Raw genomic sequence first — 17,482 nt, forward strand, 5'->3', positions numbered from 1 at the left:
GGTCCTCCGCGCTCACGGGGGCTGGGACGAGCTTCTTGTGCCCGGCCACGCCGCGGCCACCGTGGGAGCTGGCGCGGGGAGCCTGGGGTCCCCGAGAAAAGTCCCTGCGCGCGCGCGCGCGGTGGGTCCGTGGTTTGAAACCCGGGGTGAACGGAAGTCGGGCCTCATTGACACGTCCACACCGCTTAGAACCCATGGCCAGCATTGGCCAGCGGGTCGAGGTCGGCCGAGCCTGGCCGTCTTGGTTCGGGGACACCGGGTCGGGCTGACGGGACACCGGCAGCGGCGTGGCCAGCCTCCCAGGCCTGCGGTGTGGAGAGCCGCCGCTAGGCGCGCCCAAGGCCACTGAGTGCCCTCCGCTTCCCCTCCATAGAGCACTGCCCCCTCCCCAAACGCGCAGGAGAACAGCCGAGCACTCGGCCTTGTCTGTGTGTCTGTGCTGCCGGTTGTCAGCGACTGAAGGACATTTCCACCAACCAGGAAGGCAAGAATGTGGCAGGCCTTAAAAAACAAAAAAACACACACCCACGGGCTAGTTCTACATGGTGGAGAAGGCATCTGTGTGCTCTCCCCATGAGGACTTGGTTGCTTTGGTGTGTGAGACAGGGGGACACACAGCCCCTTCCCCTTCCTGGCAGGGCTGCCCCTTCCCCGGCTCCTCCCTCTGAGATGGGGCACTTCAGCCCTAGCAGGACTGTGCCAGCTTCTGCCTCAGTCAGTTGGGCCAGGCTCTCCTGGCTCTAGAATCTCAGTCAGGTGGGCCTTACACTCAGAATCTCAGTCAGGTGGGACTTACAATCTCCCGGCTCTAGAACCTCAGTCAGGTGGGCCTTACGCTCTCCTGGCTCTGGAATCTACTTGTCTTGATGGACCTTGGGAAACGTGGAATCTTAACTCTTTAGCTCTTTTCATTCTGAAAGTCTTAAGTGTTTTTGAAATGTGAGCTGTAATTCCTAGACAGTATTGCACTGGAAGGCATGCCCCGCGATGGGACTCTGTGCTGTTCTTCGAAAACAATCCAGGGGTTTAGAATACATGCCTAGCATCTCTTCCCTGCATGGTTTCTGTCTCGGGGCAGAAAGCCACCCCTTGCAGTGCTGCACTTGACCGTTCTTTTCCAATATTGAGTAGATATTAAAAATTTGTATGAAGTTCTCATTAATTTACATATGTTCCAGGGTTTTTTTTGGACTAGGGAATGAAGGAATTTTCCTCATAATCAAACCCTTGCATTTAGATGTTCCAAAGCAATTATTCCAGCATCTTTGGATACAAAGTGCAGCTGGTTGCTAGGGCTAATGGACACTCGGTTCTTTCTGTTTTGGGTTCCAGTGGCTGTTCGGTGGTCATTCTCCACCAATAGGACTATCACCCTCCTCCACTGTGGAATTGGTACCTATTTTCCCCCATGTCTGCCCTTCTGGTCTACCACCTCCTGTTGGGAAAAGTTGGACAGAGAAAAGGATGCCTAATTACAAGGTAAATAAGGAAGTACTGTAATTGAATAAGTGAACTTATTATTATTAAGTTGTTGGGTATTACTGTATTAACATAACATGTTTTCTGATTTTAATAGTTTAGCCACATACATATATGGATGTATATATATAGAGAGAGAGAGAGAAAGAGAAAGAGAGAGAAAGATCTCTTCAGAATCAGATTCCAAAACAGAAGAAGAGAGATTGACATTATTCTAGTTTAAAATACTTGGATTCCATAGACAATGTAATAGTTCCAATTTCAAAACCAGAATTTAGGGCTGGGAAAGTGGCTCAGTGGTAGAGCACTTGCCTTGCATGCCTGAGGCCCTGGGTTCGATTCCTCAGCACCACATAAGCAAAAAGAAAAAAAAACTGGAAGTGGTGCTGTGGCTCAAGTGGTAGAGCGCTAGCATTGAGCTGAAGAGCTGAGGGATAGCATCCAGGCCCAGAGTTCAGGCCCCACGACTGGACCAAAAAAACCCCAGAATTTACATTTTAATTTTTGAGGGTTTAAATCTGTAACCATTGACCAAAATCTAGATTTAAATATCTCTATAATACAAGTGTAAAATTTTGAAAGTGAGTTTTTCTTGCTATCACTGCTCTTTTTTTCCATCTTTCAGATGGCTTATTTTGTCTTTTGAATTCAAATTTATTGACTATATTTTGTTTGCTGTGTGTAAAGACACAGTAATATATTGATTTGTTCTACAACACATGAAGTAATGACCCCACTGGCTGGTTTTCCAACCTGTAAACTGGCTGTGGAGTCTATAGTTGAAGACCAATCCTGTCTTTAGCTAGAAGCTTCCAGCTAGGACGTGGTTCCTTGGGAGCTCGTTGCTTTAAGTCTTAGACTTGTGCTTTCATAGAGAATCTAACAGTAGAGCACCCAGCATTTGATCAGCGTCAGATAATATCTCTCTGTGTCTGCCACCCCGTGCCTTGTCTTAAATGTTGTGCTTGCCTTGTTTTTGGACAGATCTTTTTAAACAATCCTTTTGCCCTGGACTCAACATGGTTTCATCCTGAGGAATCAATATTGTTCCATGGTCAGGAAAAGCCTCATTTTCTTGCAAGCCAAGTGGCCCTGTCGCTGTCCAGGCCGGTTCCCGCCTCCAGGCCTCTCCCTGCCGTGATCTTAGCGCCGCAGCCCATACCAGGTTGGTGCCCAAGTAACGATGACCGGATGCCCTTTGTGTTTGTGTTAGTTATGCATTCATACGGAAAGGATCACAAGGACACGATTACCTTAGTAAACACTCATTAGTTGCTTCATTGAATTGTTTTAAAAGACTGAGTGATTGCTTTTGGACTACAGCTCTACTTTTAAGAGGAATGGTGTGGCTGGTGGGTTTGTACAGAACTGTGTTTGCAGAGTGCTAGTTTGAGATTGGACCACATGTCCCGCGGGCTGCCATTGATGAGATCACTTATTAATCAACCCGTCCACTCCCTGAAGTGTTGCTGGTCCGGGGTGCAGTGCATATCAGGGTGCTGGCTGCTCTGCCAGGCACACATAGAACGCTGTGAATTTTGCTATCACATTTGGGGTGACGGTGGAGATGGCTATGAAGATGGATTGTGTTCTATCTTTGGAGTTTAGTGACCTGAAAAAACATTTGTCCTGGAACAGAGTCCTCAGAAAGAACTCCTGGATGAAAGATTGTATAATAAACCTATATTGTAAGAGGAGAAGAAAATCACCTTGTGAAATTTTAAATTGATTTTTAAAATCATCTTAACAGATGATCATATTATGAAAGCAAATGCTGCGGTGCCCAAACTGTCTTGCAGCCCCTTCCATTATGGAATATTTTATGACTTCAGAATTACATTATCTTCCTGTAATTTCCTACCTATCTACCAAGCTTATCTCAATATGTGTCTCTAAAATTCAGTAATAGGAGGTGTTTCTGTGGACCAGGCAGCTCTAGTGCAGGAGACCTATTTGTTTTCTTTGTTCGGATACATGTTTATTACAATTAGCTATGAATCTTGTTTAGCAATAACTCAGGAAGAACAATGTATTTCTTTTAGCTCTTAATGGCTCTTGGCTGAAATTTGCCTTCTTTCTTTGCCATGGTGATTATTGATCAGTTGAGACTTGATGGATCACCATGCATGCATATCTTTGTAGACATTTTATACTAAGATGGCCATCTTTCCTGACTCATTTAATGGCTCTGGAGATGTTTTCTTGTCCTGCGTTATGTGAGGGTACAGTGACTTTGAATGACTCTAGATATATGGGAGAATACTATTTTAATTTCCTAATGCATTGGCCATGACTGTCACCAAAGTTACCAACAAGATTAGTTTTAAAAATAAAGTTTCAGCCAGCACCAGTGGCTCACACCTGTCATCCTAGCTACTTGGGAGGCTGAGATATGAGGATCCTGGTTCAAAGCTAGCCTGGGCAGGAAAGTCTGTGAGACTCTTATCGTCAGTAAACCACCAGAAAACTGGAAGTGGTGCTGTGGCTCAAGTGGTAGAGCACTTGCCTTGAGCTGAAGAGCTGACAGTACCCAGACTTAGAGTTTAAGCGCCATGACTGACAATAAATAAATAAAGTTTCAACAAATCATTTGAGCAGGTTTTCGACTTCTTGGCTCATCACTGAATTTTGTATGGTCATTTCCCAGCATGCTTAGCCTTCCCAGGACTCCCATTCTGTAGGAGGTGCTCGAGCAACTCATGGCCACTTCTGGATTTCCTGTCACGTGGTGATCATTTACTTTCTGTCATAATAGATATTCCATGCTTTATTCAAAGAGCATTCATCAATTTTATGTGTTTGCTTTTGACTTCTCTACTAGGAAGGATAAATAAATAATATTTCTTACAGACACTATCAATATTAGAATAATCTTTCGTTCTAGCCTGGTCTACAGTTGGGTCAAATGTTTGCTCATTTTCATAGCTGTTCTTTGTTTGGTTTGGTTTTTGACTTAAGGATCATAAATGAAGATAGCACAGTTTTATTTGTCTTCTGGGAGAAGCGCAGCAACCTGCAAAGGTAATTTAATAACAATGACTCATTTTGAGATGCTTCACTAAAATTTTTATTATTTCTAATAAATTTCAGAAGTTTTAGAAATTGCCCAGTTTTGAAAAGCAAACATTGAATTTCCCTTAGTTGTTTATGTGTTATTAACTGCTTAGCAGAGAGCTTGGGAGAGTACCAAGGAAAGGTGGAATTCTAGGTAAATCTTAAGTCAGTTAAACATTAAAATACATCATGTTGATTTTATCAGACCTAACACTATGACATTTACATGTAACTTTTAGATATTTTATTAAAATTGCTATTAAATTTTATATCTTATTGTAAGTTGATAAATTCATATATTTATATTGGAATTTCATAGTATGTTACATTAGCGATATAATTACAAATATGCTACATAATTGACATGACATCGATTAATCTTGTTATACATTTTTATATTTAGAAATAAGGGACCTTAGAGTCAGACATTTTTATTGATCCTCTTCAAATTAATCAAAGAAGCATAATTAGAATTCCATAGAAGTGGAAAAGTGAGTCCAGAGTCCTCCCTTTGAACAGACCCTGTGGACTAAAATCACTGTTCTTGGATAAATAGTAATTTTTGTGGAATAGTCACTTCTAAGTATTTTTGAAATGTGCTTTGATCTCTTAGGGATAGTGGCCATTTATGCCATGGACTCAGGGAAGTGTGAATTCAGTGGAAGTGTGCAGCTGGTTTTGTCTGAGTTGACCTTGGCATTTACGACTCTGCGGGACGGGGGCAGATTTTTGAGACTCATTTATCATTGGTTAAGAATAAGCTTCATGGGGGCTAGGAAGATGGCTCAGTGGTAGAGTGCTTGCCTTGCATGCTCGAGGCCCTGGGTTCAATTCTCAGCACCACATAAGCAAAAAGAAAAAAAAAAGCCAGAAGTGGCACTGTGGCTCAAGTGTTAGAGCGCTAGCCTTGAGCTGAAGAGCTGAGGGACAGCGCCCAGGCCCAGAGTTCAGGCTCTACGACCGGACCCAAAAAAAAAAAAAAAAAGAATAAGCTTCATGGTGCAAGAGTCTGAAGAGTATAGCAGGACTTGAATATACTTAGAAAACCCTCTGAAATCTGTTCATCTTCAATGGCCTTTGTTCTTATTCATCTTGAGCTTAAGTGTGAAGATAACAGTGACCTTCCTTCACTATGCTCAGACCTAGAAAAGGACTTCAGCCACTTTCAAGTGTGGAAACTAATGGTCAAGGTTCACCGCCTTTTCTTTACTCATTAGGCAAGTCTCCTTTCAGTAACTCTAGTTACAGGGCCGGAGCTGGGCCCTCCCAGACTCTCACATTGCTCAACTCAACTTCCACAATAAGAGGAGAAAAGCTACAGCATGGTGAGGTGGCTCAGCCAGGAGACACTGATTTCTCCCCTTTTTGGAGAGAGGTGGTGGAGATGAGGATGTCCATCCGGGTTGCAATCTCACAGGGCGGTCCTGTCTGCATCACAGGGCCCTCCCAGGTCAGAGGGACAGGACGGCTCCTTGGGCCATCTCACAACCACACCTCCTAAGGACATCTTTACCTGCGGAGTTGGAGCTCACAAGCAAACAGCCTCCAGCAATGCTGGGGAGCTCATGGTCTGACAGGAAACATCAGGTCAAATAAAGACACAGCAATGCCGCATGCTATCCTTAGAGAGAATGTCAGGGAACCCCCAGGGAACGCCTCTAAGTGGAGTGGAATTCTAGACCAAGGTGGTAACAGGTTCCCAGTTAGGCCATAGGCAGAGATGGTACCCAGGGACTGGGGTGGCAGGTGTCTGGACTGAGGGCCTCTCCAGCACCCTGATCTGAACTCAGAGCCTCTTCTGCATCCTGACCCAGACCCAGGGCCTCTCCAGAACCCTGATCTGGGTGAATTCTGATTAAGGTATACTTTTCATCCTATGTAGGAATATAGAGACATATAGAATGGAACATAAACCTGGAACTTAAAGTTGTGAGAAGGTAAACTAATTTAAAAATGGTGGAGATAAGGGTGGGCTGGGAAGGTGACTCAGTGGTAGAGCGCTTGCCTTGCATGCATGAGGCCCTGGGTTTGATTCCTCAGCACCACATAAGCAAAAAGAAAAAAGCCGGAAGCGGCGCTGTGGCTCAAGTGGTAGAGCGCTAGCCTTGAGCTGAATTGCTGAGGGACAGCACCCAGGCCCAGAGTTCAGGCCCCATGACCAGACCCAAAAAATAAAAATTAAAAAATGGTGGAGATTATGGAATCATGATAAAGAGTCAATCCATCCAAAAGAAGACTTAAAAATGGAAGCAAATGACCAAAGTATAGATGGAACAAATATATCAAACGAGTTCCAAGATAGTCGATTAAAATATTAAGGTACAGACTCCTCTTGCTAGGCTGAGGGTGTCAGATTGTCACCCCAAGTGCACTGAGACTGGGAAGCTGGGTTTTAGGATGAAGACACACACAGGATAAATGCAGAGGGGAATGAAATTTGCCACATGGAAAATAATCAGAAGATTTGTGGAATGGCAGCAGGACCAGCAGAAAAATAAGCACTCAGAACAAAAGTATGACTTTGGATACAAAGGAACTACACGAGAAAACAAGTGCCAAAGAGGCACCAGGCGGGCAGTGAGAGTCCGGCTTCAAGGTCGTGTCCACCGTCCTGGCTTCAAGGTCGTGTCCACCATCCTGGCTTCAAGGTCGTGTCCACCGTCCTGGCTTCAAGGTCGTGTCCACCGTCCTGGCTTCAAGGTCGTGTCCACCGTCCTGGCTTCAAGGTTGTGTCCACTGTCCTGGCTTCAAGGTCGTGTCCACTGTCCTGGCTTCAAGGTCGTGTCCACCGTCCCCGCAGGCGGAAGCCCACAGACACTGTGCATCAGATGACATTTCATAGGCACAGGTGACATTTGTTGTCTCCATAGTCTAGGCTGTAAAGCAACCCAACAGAATATGAGTGATGAAAAGCATATTTCATTTGTTTTCTGACTCCAAAGAATTAACTTAGAAATCAATATCGAAAAAATAATTAGAAAACCTCCAAACACCTGAAAAGACAAACCAAATACAGTCAAGAGATACATGGGTCAAAGAAACAGTGAGAATTCGCAAGTACTTTGCTTTGAATGAAAATGAAATTCAATATAAGTAAACCTGTGTGGCCCGGAGAAAGCAGCGCTTCAATGGACACATATAGCACGAACATATCTGAATTGGAAAAGAAGAAAGTCTCCAATCAAAGGTCTAAGCTTCACCTTAAACTAGAAGAGGGAGTGTTGCTTATAGTGCATCAAGTCCAAGGAAGGAAAAGAAAGAGCAGTAAACAAAGAAATTAAGAACATAAAAATACAAAGAAAATCAATAAAACCCCACGCTGAGTTTTGAGAAAAATTGGTACCATCCATAACCCCAGAGTGTATATAAGAGAGGATAAAAAAGACAGCACAGACTGTGGATGTCAGGAAGAGAAATGAAAAGGTACAGATCTTAGATCTTAATAAGATACAATAAGGAAATACCTTGGACTACTTCATGGCAGTCATTGAACAGCGTTGATGAAACAGAGAAAGTAACTTTATGGTGCAGTAGCCACCAGCACTGACTGCAGAAGCCGTACAGGCCGGAGGAGCACCCTCCTGTTGGAAGCATTGAGCTCGCTGCTTACATCTTCCAACAGAGTTTGGTTCTTCCTGACAAGGAGACTGCCCCAGTAGCACAGACCCACTCCCAAGTTCCACCCAGCGCTTCAGGAGGAAGTAGCACACATGGTTAGATAGGCTGCTTCGGACAACAAAAGAGAGAACAACATTTCAACCTGCTTCTGAGGGCTCCCTCTGCCGCACGAGCTGCACATCACAGGAGGCTAAGGCAGCCGGCGCTCTTCAGCAGCGCCGGTGGGAAAATGCCCTGCCTAACACGAAGACAGCGAATCCAGCAATACGTTCCATTGATTATACATCATGTCAGGACCAAGTGTTTCCCCCATTTGGAATGCTGTGCTGATTCATCATTAGAAACTCGATCGATGCTGTCTATACAAAGAACGAAAAAGACAAAACACTGGGGCCATTTCCACAGATCTAGAAAGCACATGAGAAAATGTGTGTAGCCAGGTGTGGTGACTGACACCTGCCACTCCAGCATTCAGGAGAGGAGGCTGAGGTAGGAGGATCATGAGTTTGAGGCCAGTCTCCATTACATAGTAAGACTATCTCAGAAGAAAGAAAAAGAAAAGAACAAAGGAAGGAAAGGAGGGGAAGGGAAGAAAGGAAGGAAGGGAAGGAGAGGAAGGAAGGAAGAGAGGAAGGGAAGAAAGGGAAGAGAACTTCTCTCTAAGGAGGCTGAGCAAGCAAGAATCTGTGCCTTCAACTCTTCCATGCAAAGTTGCTCCAGTGGCAAAGGGAAAAAGGGCGAAGGACAGGAGAGTGGAGGTGGGAGGGGCAGTGGAGTCAGGAGAAATGGCGCCGGTGGAGCACTGCGTTGTGTGAATATGGCACTGGAGCCCCACCAAGAGCTGTGCACCAGTAGGGGCTGGAACGCTGGGGAGAGAGAGCAAAGAGGAAGGTGATAAGATTACAGTATTACATACATACTTGAGGAAAACCGTGTTGACACTTTGTGGTTCAGTTAGTACGCACAGATTTTAAAAATCAATGGCAAAGTTGGAGGATGAGTAGATGGAACAGGATGGGAGAATGGGGCTGGGGAGGAGAGGAAGGAAGATGGCCAAAGTCCTTCTGCTCAAATAGCTTAGGAAGGGGTGAATAAGGGAGAGTGGCAGAGGGGGGCTTGGCTGGGCACGGTGTGAATATAGGAAGTGTCCCAACAACCCCCCTTGTACAAGTAACGTGTGCAAAGAGAAGGACACACAGATGAACAACTGAGTCTAGAAAAAGGTACACAGGAAAACCAACAATGATTATCTTTTGAACACATAGTTTGAGGACAATTGAATAACCATCTTCAAAATAAACTTTGATCAATGTACCACACATAAAATGTAATCCAAGCTAGATTATAGGCCTAATTATGAAACCAAAATCAATAAAACCTCTCAATGAAGATGCACAAGCAAAACATTGGGAACAGGTTTGGCAGAGAATGTTTTTTTTTAAAGAAATGAAACCAAAACACAAACCATGACAGAAACCGCACTGACAAATGGAAATTCATCAAAATTAAAAGCTGTTTTTTTATAAAGGCAAGTTTAATAAAATGAAAAGGCACATGCTGGGAGAAAAGATTAATAAACATAGATCTGATCAAGAACCTCTGAGTCAACAAGACAACAAACCACCCAAAATGAACAAAGCACAGGAACCAAGTGCTCGCTGAGAAACATGACTGCAAGCAGGCACGTGGGAACGCGGCCCACTGTAATGCAGCCCTTTCCCAAGCGTCCCTGCACCACCCATGGGGGTGGCAGTGATTTAAACCGGACACTGATGGGCATTGTGCAGATGAGCAGCTGGCGTGTCCGTGCACCGCGGGGCCGGGGGGAGGGGGAGAGTCGGGAGGCTGCCACATGGTGTGGTCACTTTGGAGACCAGCTCGCAGTGTGGACGCCAGCACAGACCCAGGCACGTCGCTGCTACAGCTCTGTTTCTGAAATGATCAGTTGAAGAGATCCAGATGCGGGACTGTGACACAGAAATAAAAAGGAACATCTTCTGGCTGATGCAACATCAGCATCGAATCTTGAATGCAGTATGTGATGTCAAGAATCCAGAATCAAATGTTTATATCCAATTCTCCTTTGTGGCAGTCCACGGAAAGTAAAGCTAAGAATAGATAACACACAGACTCTAGCACTGAATGTGCAAATGACACAGGGAAGGTTTTGGAGATGCACAAATGGCACAGGGAAGGTTTTGGAGATGCACAAAGGGCACAGGGAAGGTTTGGGTTGTTGCACAAAGAGCACAGGGAAGGTTTTGGGTGTTGCACACCTATCTGACTTTGGAGGGAGTTACTGCATACTTTGTTAAAAAGATCAAATATTATAGTACACAAACTGCATGCTAGTATACCCACTTTCTAGCTTTTTTTTAAAGACTTAAAATATACACTCCCTGAAAGTATGGATTTTATTTGATACTAGTTTGAACAAACCAACCCCCTCAAAAATGGAAATAATTGGAGTAATTGAAATTTTGAGCATGTCCTTAATAATTTTAATTTTGAAAATACATTCTGTAATCTTTAGTTGCCTTCAATAAAGTAGTTTATGAATACAATAGTGATTCATGTTAATTTATAGGATTCCTATATTTGTGGGTTTTTTGGCCAGTTGTAAGGCTTGAACTCAGGGCCTGGGTGCTGTCTCTGAGCTCTTTTGCTCAAGGATAGTGCTCTACCACTTTGAGTCACAGCTCTACTTTTGTGATTTGAGTGGTTAATCAGAGATAAGAGTCTCATAGGAACTTTTCTGCTAGGCTGGTTTTGAATGGTGATCCTCAGATCTCAGCTTCATGAGTAGCTAGGATTACAAGTTTGAGCCACTGAAATCTAGCTTTTGTGCTTTTTAAAAAGAAATCTTGTAATTTAGAGATACTACTGAAATGTAGAAAGATGAACTAGAATAATGGCAATGTGTAGCGTCCCTTCTAAAGAGTCCTGGTGCAGGCTGGGAACCGGGAAGATGGAAGAGGCTGGCAGAGCTGGGGACTCCAGCTCATCACACAATGCTGTGTTTAGGTGGCATTAAAGGTCATAAGGGAATTAAAGAACAAAGGGTAAAAAAGAGAGAAAGAGCTGGATCCATACCATACTCCGAGATATCTTAATCTGGGGATGGGGAGGAGTGAGGAAGTCCCTGTGGGCCTGTGTCTGTGGACAGTCAGTGGTGTGGTCAGAGCGTGGCCTGTGTCTGTGTGGACAGTCAGTGGTGTGGTCAGAGCGTGGCCTGTGTCTGTGTGGACAGTCAGTGGTGTGGTCAGAGCGTGGCCTGTGTCTGTGTGTGGAGAGTCAGTGGTCTGGTCAGAGCGTGGCCTGTGTCTGTGGGGCAGTCAGTGGTGTGGTCAGAACGTGGCCTGTGTCTGTGTGGACAGTCAGTGGTGTGGTCAGAGCGTGGCCTGTGTCTGTGTGGACAGTCAGTGGTCTGGTCAGAGCGTGGCCTGTGTCTGTGTGTGGAGAGTCAGTGGTCTGGTCAGAGCGTGGCCTGTGTCTGTGTGGGCAGTCAGTGGTGTGGTCAGAGCGTGGCCTGTGTCTGTGTGAATAGTCAGTGGTCTGGTCAGAGCGTGGCCTGTGTCTGTGTGTGGAGAGTCAGTGGTCTGGGCGGAGCGTGGCCTGTGTCTGTGTGGACAGTCAGTGGTCTGGGCGGAGCGTGGCCTGTGTCTGTGTGGACAGTCAGTGGTCTGGGCGGAGCGTGGCCTGTGTCTGTGTGGACAGTCAGTGGTCTGGGCAGAGCGTGGCCTGTGTGTGTATCGACAGTCAGTGGTGTGGTCAGAGCGTGGCCTGTGTCTGTGTGTGGAGAGTCAGTGGTCTGGTCAGAGCGTGGCCTGTGTCTGTGTGGGCAGTCAGTGGTGTGGTCAGAACGTGGCCTGTGTCTGTGTGTGGAGAGTCAGTGGTCTGGTCAGAGCGTGGCCTGTGTCTGTGTGGGCAGTCAGTGGTGTGGTCAGAACGTGGCCTGTGTCTGTGTGGGCAGTCAGTGGTCTGGGCAGAGCATGGCCTGTGTCTGTGTGGACAGTCAGTGGTCTTGTCAGAGCGTGGCCTGTGTCTGTGTGGACAGTCAGTGGTTTGGTCAGAGCGTGGCCTGTGTCTGTGTGGGCAGTCAGTGGTCTGGGCGGAGTGTGGCCTGTGTCTGTGTGGACAGTCAGTGGTCTGGGTGGAGTGTGGCCTGTGTCTGTGTGAATAGTCAGTGGTCTGGGTGGAGTGTGGCCTGTGTCTGTGTGGACAGTCAGTGGTCTGGTCAGAGCGTGGCCTGTGTCTGTGTGTGGAGAGTCAGTGGTCTGGTCAGAGTGTGGCCTGTGTCTGTGTGGACAGTCAGTGGTCTGGGTGGAGTGTGGCCTGTGTCTGTGTGGACAGTCAGTGGTCTGGGCGGAGTGTGGTCTGTGTCTGTGTGGACAGTCAGTGGTGTGGTCAGAGCGTGGCCTGTGTCTGTGTGGACAGCCAGTGGTCTGGTCAGAGCGTGGCCTGTGTGTGTGTCGACAGTCAGTGGTGTGGTCAGAGCGTGGCCTGTGTCTGTATGTGGACAGTCAGTGGTCTGGGTGGAGCGTGGCCGGTGTCTATGTAGACAGTCTGGGCGGAGCGTGGCCTGTGTCTGTGTGTGGACAGTCAGTGGTCTGGGCAGAGCGTGGCCTGTGTCTGTATGTGGACAGTCAGTGGTCTGGGTGGAGCGTGGCCGGTGTCTATGTGGACAGTCTGGGAGGAGCATGGCCTGTGTCTATGTGGACAGTCAGTGGTCTGGTCAGAGCATGGCCTATGCCCATGTGGACAGGCAGGTCCTTTGTTTACTTACAGTTTTGATGCTTCATTGTCTGGAAGATGAAGAAATCATTTAACAGTCCTGATGATGGAATATATAAATATGTGATAAGATGTGCAAATGAGGCAAACCATATAAATATGGGGGTTTAGTTCAGCATTCCACAGTTGACTCCGGTTTTTTAATGTCTGCCACTGTACCTATACACAGGTCCACATAATAAGTTTCAGTTGTTAGTAGGATGACTTACTCTGTTCCATAATAAAAACAGACATGCGCACGATGACTCACAGAGTAACTGGAAATGATTATTATAAACTATACAGTTGGCTCACAGGAGGCTCCAGGAATGCACTCTTAATCCAGTGAACAGAATGCATCCTACTAATGAGCATGGGGTGCGTTTGGTGCTCACAGTGGTTCTGGCCCATGTTCTGCGTCTGCTTTCTGTGGAGTGTGGGGTAATGGGTTATGCAGTTTGATTCGCAGACCATTTACAAGCTAATGTCATTTCAGTACTTCTTTTGGGGAAAGATGTTCATGCAACTATGTATGAATGATGACAGTATATCGTTGAGTAGACTCTCAGACATCTGTGGCTAGATGTCTTCTAAGTGACTCGTGACACACTGGTGCTAAGAAGTGGTCTCCAGTCCTCGGTGGCATGGCGCACGCCTGAGCACAGCTGCCTTGTGAAGCTGGGTCTCAGCAGTGCTGGGTAAGCACTCAGCCCCTGAGCTACCTGCTCAGAAGGACCTTGATGACCAAAGCAGGTGTTCCTGTTTTGCTGTAGTGTCAAGTTTTTAAAAGTGCACTGCAGGCTGAGAAGAGTAGGATGTGAGGTTTGAACAAAGTGCTCACACACGCACGTGAACAGTGACGCACAGGTGGCAGCTGGAAATGCACCCTCCCTAAGCGCTCTCCCCGAGTGCTGGGGAGAGGGTCTGTCACGTCCAGCTTTACACTGTCCGTCCGTTTCTCTTTGAATGGGAAGCATCACTTGTGCAACCAGAAGAATGCCATTGTTCCAGCACAGTGCGTGAGCACATGCATTGCTTCTTTCTGGCGCGTGACCTGAGGCCGTGGCTGCGGTGCGGTCGGCAGCGAAGGTGGCGAGTTGCGTCTCGTTCTGGGGGCCTGGCCGCGGCGGGGAGGCTTGGCTGAGAGAAGACCAGCATGCTACAACCTCCACACGGCGTCAAGGCCCGTTGGTTTTTCCTCAAGGTATTGCAGGAAATAAGAGCCGCTTCATCAAGTTCTACAACCCACGTCTTTGAGATTGTGTACTGCTTTTAGGTGTTCACTCCTCAGAGTTGCCACACGGAATCCTGTGCTGGTGTCTGTGGGGTGGCCCTCGCTCCTCTCCCCGCTCTGGTGGGAGGCTGGTTCCTCTCAGGGCTCTGAGCAGCGCTCCCCACCCCAGGTGAGTGGGCTGGTTGTAGTAGCTGGGGTCCGGAGACCGTGGCGTGGCCTCCATTTCCTCTGGAGATGCAGCGCCGTGCCGCTGGGCTCAGGGGAGGGGGTGCCGCGGGTCCCCCAGAGACGGCACCCACCGTCCCTTCCGTGGAAGCAGGGGACAGGAGGACGTGGCTGATCTTCCCCGGTCGGGTCAGCTCTGACTGCAAGAAGGGGAGCTGTGGTCCAGGCCCGCTCTCTCACCCCACGCCCCGGGGACGGCTGGGGACAGCGCCCAGCGCCGGGAGTCACAGGACAAATGGAGAGATTGTTCTGGACCCCTGATTTTGTCTACAAGGAGAGACACTGCTCTTTGGTGATAGTAAAGGGCAGATACCTCAGGAGGAAAGGGTTGCGTGTGACTACAGGTCACAGGGCCTTCGGAGATGGGGGCAGTGGAGGCCGCCTGTCCCTTGTCACCGGCCGCACTGTCAACCTCGTCCTCAATTCGGATGGAACTCCAGGGGAGCAAAGAGAAGGCGTGCTGCCGTCTGGACAGAGCGCAAGGCAAGCCTTGCTCTCATGGCCAGAGCCGTGGTGTAATCAGTTGCGTAGAAGTGGTGCGGTTTGGGGAGAAAAGTCTCGGCTCTAAGTGGCGGTGGTCACCAGCCCGCCACCGGGCCTCATTCCAGGCACTCCAGTGTGCTCATGTGTTATCACGAGCAACGGTGGAAATGCATAGTTGTGACAGTACTGGTAACGGAGAGGGTGGAACAGGCCTGCTGTCTGCAGAGCCTGCCCTCCCCCACGCCCCCCCACGCCTCCCCCCTCCCCCACGGCCCCTCGGAGCCAGGTGCCCCAGGATGACCAAGGGAGCTTCCTCCGCATCCACCCCGTGCCTCCCCTGTGCTGGAGGAGCCATCGACTGGCGGCCGTGCGTCCCCAGACACACTTGCAAGGCATTCAGTGTCCGCTCAACCGGAGGGACAGCCCGGTAATTAAAGCTCATGAAATATGTGCTCACCAGCAATGTCCCTACCATTTTAAAGGTCCCAGTGGTGATGTTTTTGTTACATTTATGGGTGACATTCCATAAAATAACAAGTCAGGTTGTCAAAAGATGGGTACTCCAGCTCACAGATGAGGAAACAAAATTAGTGTGCTTTTAAGAAGCAACAGAGGGGCCAAAGGTCAAAGTAACAGCAGGCTTTAATACATACTTATAGCTGATTACTCTCTCATTATTTCTTCTTCTTCTTCTTCTTCTTCTTCTTCTTCTTCTTCTTCTTCTTCTTCTTCTTCTTCTTCTTCTTCTTCTTCTTCTTCTTCTTCTTCCTCTTCTTCTTCCTCTTCTTCTTCCTCTTCTTGCTCTTCTTCTTTCTGCTGCTTCTGCTTCTGCTTCTTCCTCCTCCTCCTCCTCCTGCTCCTCCTCCTGCTCCTTCTCTTCCTCCTTCTCCTTCATAGCCTCAAGCTGCTTGGCTTGCTTGCTCACAGCCAGTGTTGTACTTTCTGGGCCACACCTCTAGCCCTGTATTTTGATGAAGACTCTTGGACTTCCTGCTGGGGCTGGCTTGGGATCTCAGCCTTGTGAGCCTCTAAAGTTGTAGGAGGGAAATTCATGGGTCCCTGGCTCTGAATTTCTTCTTACTGGATTTTCCAGATTTCAGAGCCTATTATTATTGTTGTTGTTGTTGTTATTGTTATTGTCAGTGCTTGGGCTGAGTTTAGGCAGATGTTTTACTGCTTGAGCCAAACCCTGTCCCTCCAGGGCCTGCTCCATAGCAGTGTTGTTCAGCACAAGTGTTATGTGAACCATAGATGGAGCAGAGGATTTTCTGGCTTTTCCTGTTGGCGTGTATCAGGTTGTGCAGCAGAAGGGCTTGTCGTGAGGCAGATACACGGTGTTCTTTGATCATATCCAGCCTCTAGTCTTCTTTTTATTCCTGCTTTTCCCTCCCTTTTCCCTTCCATTCCACCAGCCGGGTGGTCTGTCTCCCTTTTACATTCATGGTTTTGATTATTGTTTTATTTTGTTTTCCCATAGCCTCTGTGAATGAGAGACCCCGTGAGACTGGTCTTGGTGGGGCTGGCTGATCCCCTAACAACATGACCCCAGTTCTACCCATTTTCCCGCAAACCTCCTACTTTTGTTCTTCCAAAGGCTGAGCAAGATCTGCGTTGTAGAAACACTGCATTTTCTGTACCCGTTCACCCATGGTGGGCATCTAGGCTGGTGCCGCAATGCACCGGGTTACTGTGAGGATACCGTGGAGCCCTGCACAGGGAGCTGGCGCGGGCCCCGTGCGTCTCGTGTGCACGGGTCACCGGCGAGTTATACTTTGAATGTTTTCAGAAGCTCCGTGCCAGTTTGTGCAGTATCTGGGCTAACTGCCAGCCGTGTATAAGGTTCCCCTCCCCCTCATCTTCACAGCATTTGTTTCTTCTCTTTCTTTTACGTGTTTCTTCTTTTGTTGTCTGTGGCTGGCGATGTGGGCAGGCTCCCCCCACGGGAGCACATGCCGGCTCTCTGCCTCTGTTCACATTAGTTATTTTGAAATAGGGGATTGTTGCAGCCCAGGCCTGGACTTCAATCCTCCTGTTTTTAAATTTTTTTAATTCCCACTGCAGCTTGGGTGACAGGTATGAACATCATGCCTGGCTTCTTCTGTTCAGATGGAGTCTCACAATCTTTCGGATCTCAGCCTCCTGTGTAATCTGGTATGATAGGGGTGAGGCACCTTCCTCAAGCTAGGAGGAGTTAAAATGGGGTCTTTTACCTCAGACTGGTCTCAAACCACACTTCCCCCAATCTCAGCCCCCGAGTAGGATGACAAGTGTAATACAAGTATTACAAGTGAGAGCCACCAGCCCCCTGCTGTGTGTTTTCTTCTTGGTAGCCTGTGGTAGTCACCCATGTTTGTAAAAGTTTAATGAAGCAGCTGGAATTAAGTACTTTCCTTTATTTAGCCTGAAAATATCCAGATCATTATTATTTTAACATGCAATCAATATGAATTCCTTTCTGCTTGCAGTTATCTTTGATATGGGGCTTGTATTTTGCACTTAAAACACCATTTCAGGGGACAGGTGGGAAAAGGCTGTGTCTGAAAATGTGACCAGGTTTACTGAGGAGCCATTGGGATCCACTGTGTGTTTGAGAGATTTTCAGTAAGCTTTAAAATC

The 17,482-nt window shown here is 47.4% G+C and overlaps 1 protein-coding gene across 1 annotated transcript in view; it reads left to right on the forward strand.

Moving 5' to 3' along the window:
* Tcerg1l (transcription elongation regulator 1-like) overlaps positions 1 to 17,482 on the forward strand; it is a 165,100-nt gene that overhangs the window by 9,105 nt on the left and 138,513 nt on the right. Inside the window, exons 4-5 of the mRNA XM_013021878.1 lie at positions 1,333 to 1,479; positions 2,464 to 2,644. Of these exons, the coding sequence (XP_012877332.1) occupies positions 1,333 to 1,479; positions 2,464 to 2,644 (328 nt within the window). The remainder of the gene's footprint in view (positions 1 to 1,332; positions 1,480 to 2,463; positions 2,645 to 17,482) is intronic.

The sequence above is a fragment of the Dipodomys ordii genome, unplaced genomic scaffold (genome assembly GCF_000151885.1).
Source record: "Dipodomys ordii isolate 6190 unplaced genomic scaffold, Dord_2.0 Scaffold58, whole genome shotgun sequence".
NCBI lineage: Eukaryota > Metazoa > Chordata > Mammalia > Rodentia > Heteromyidae > Dipodomys > Dipodomys ordii.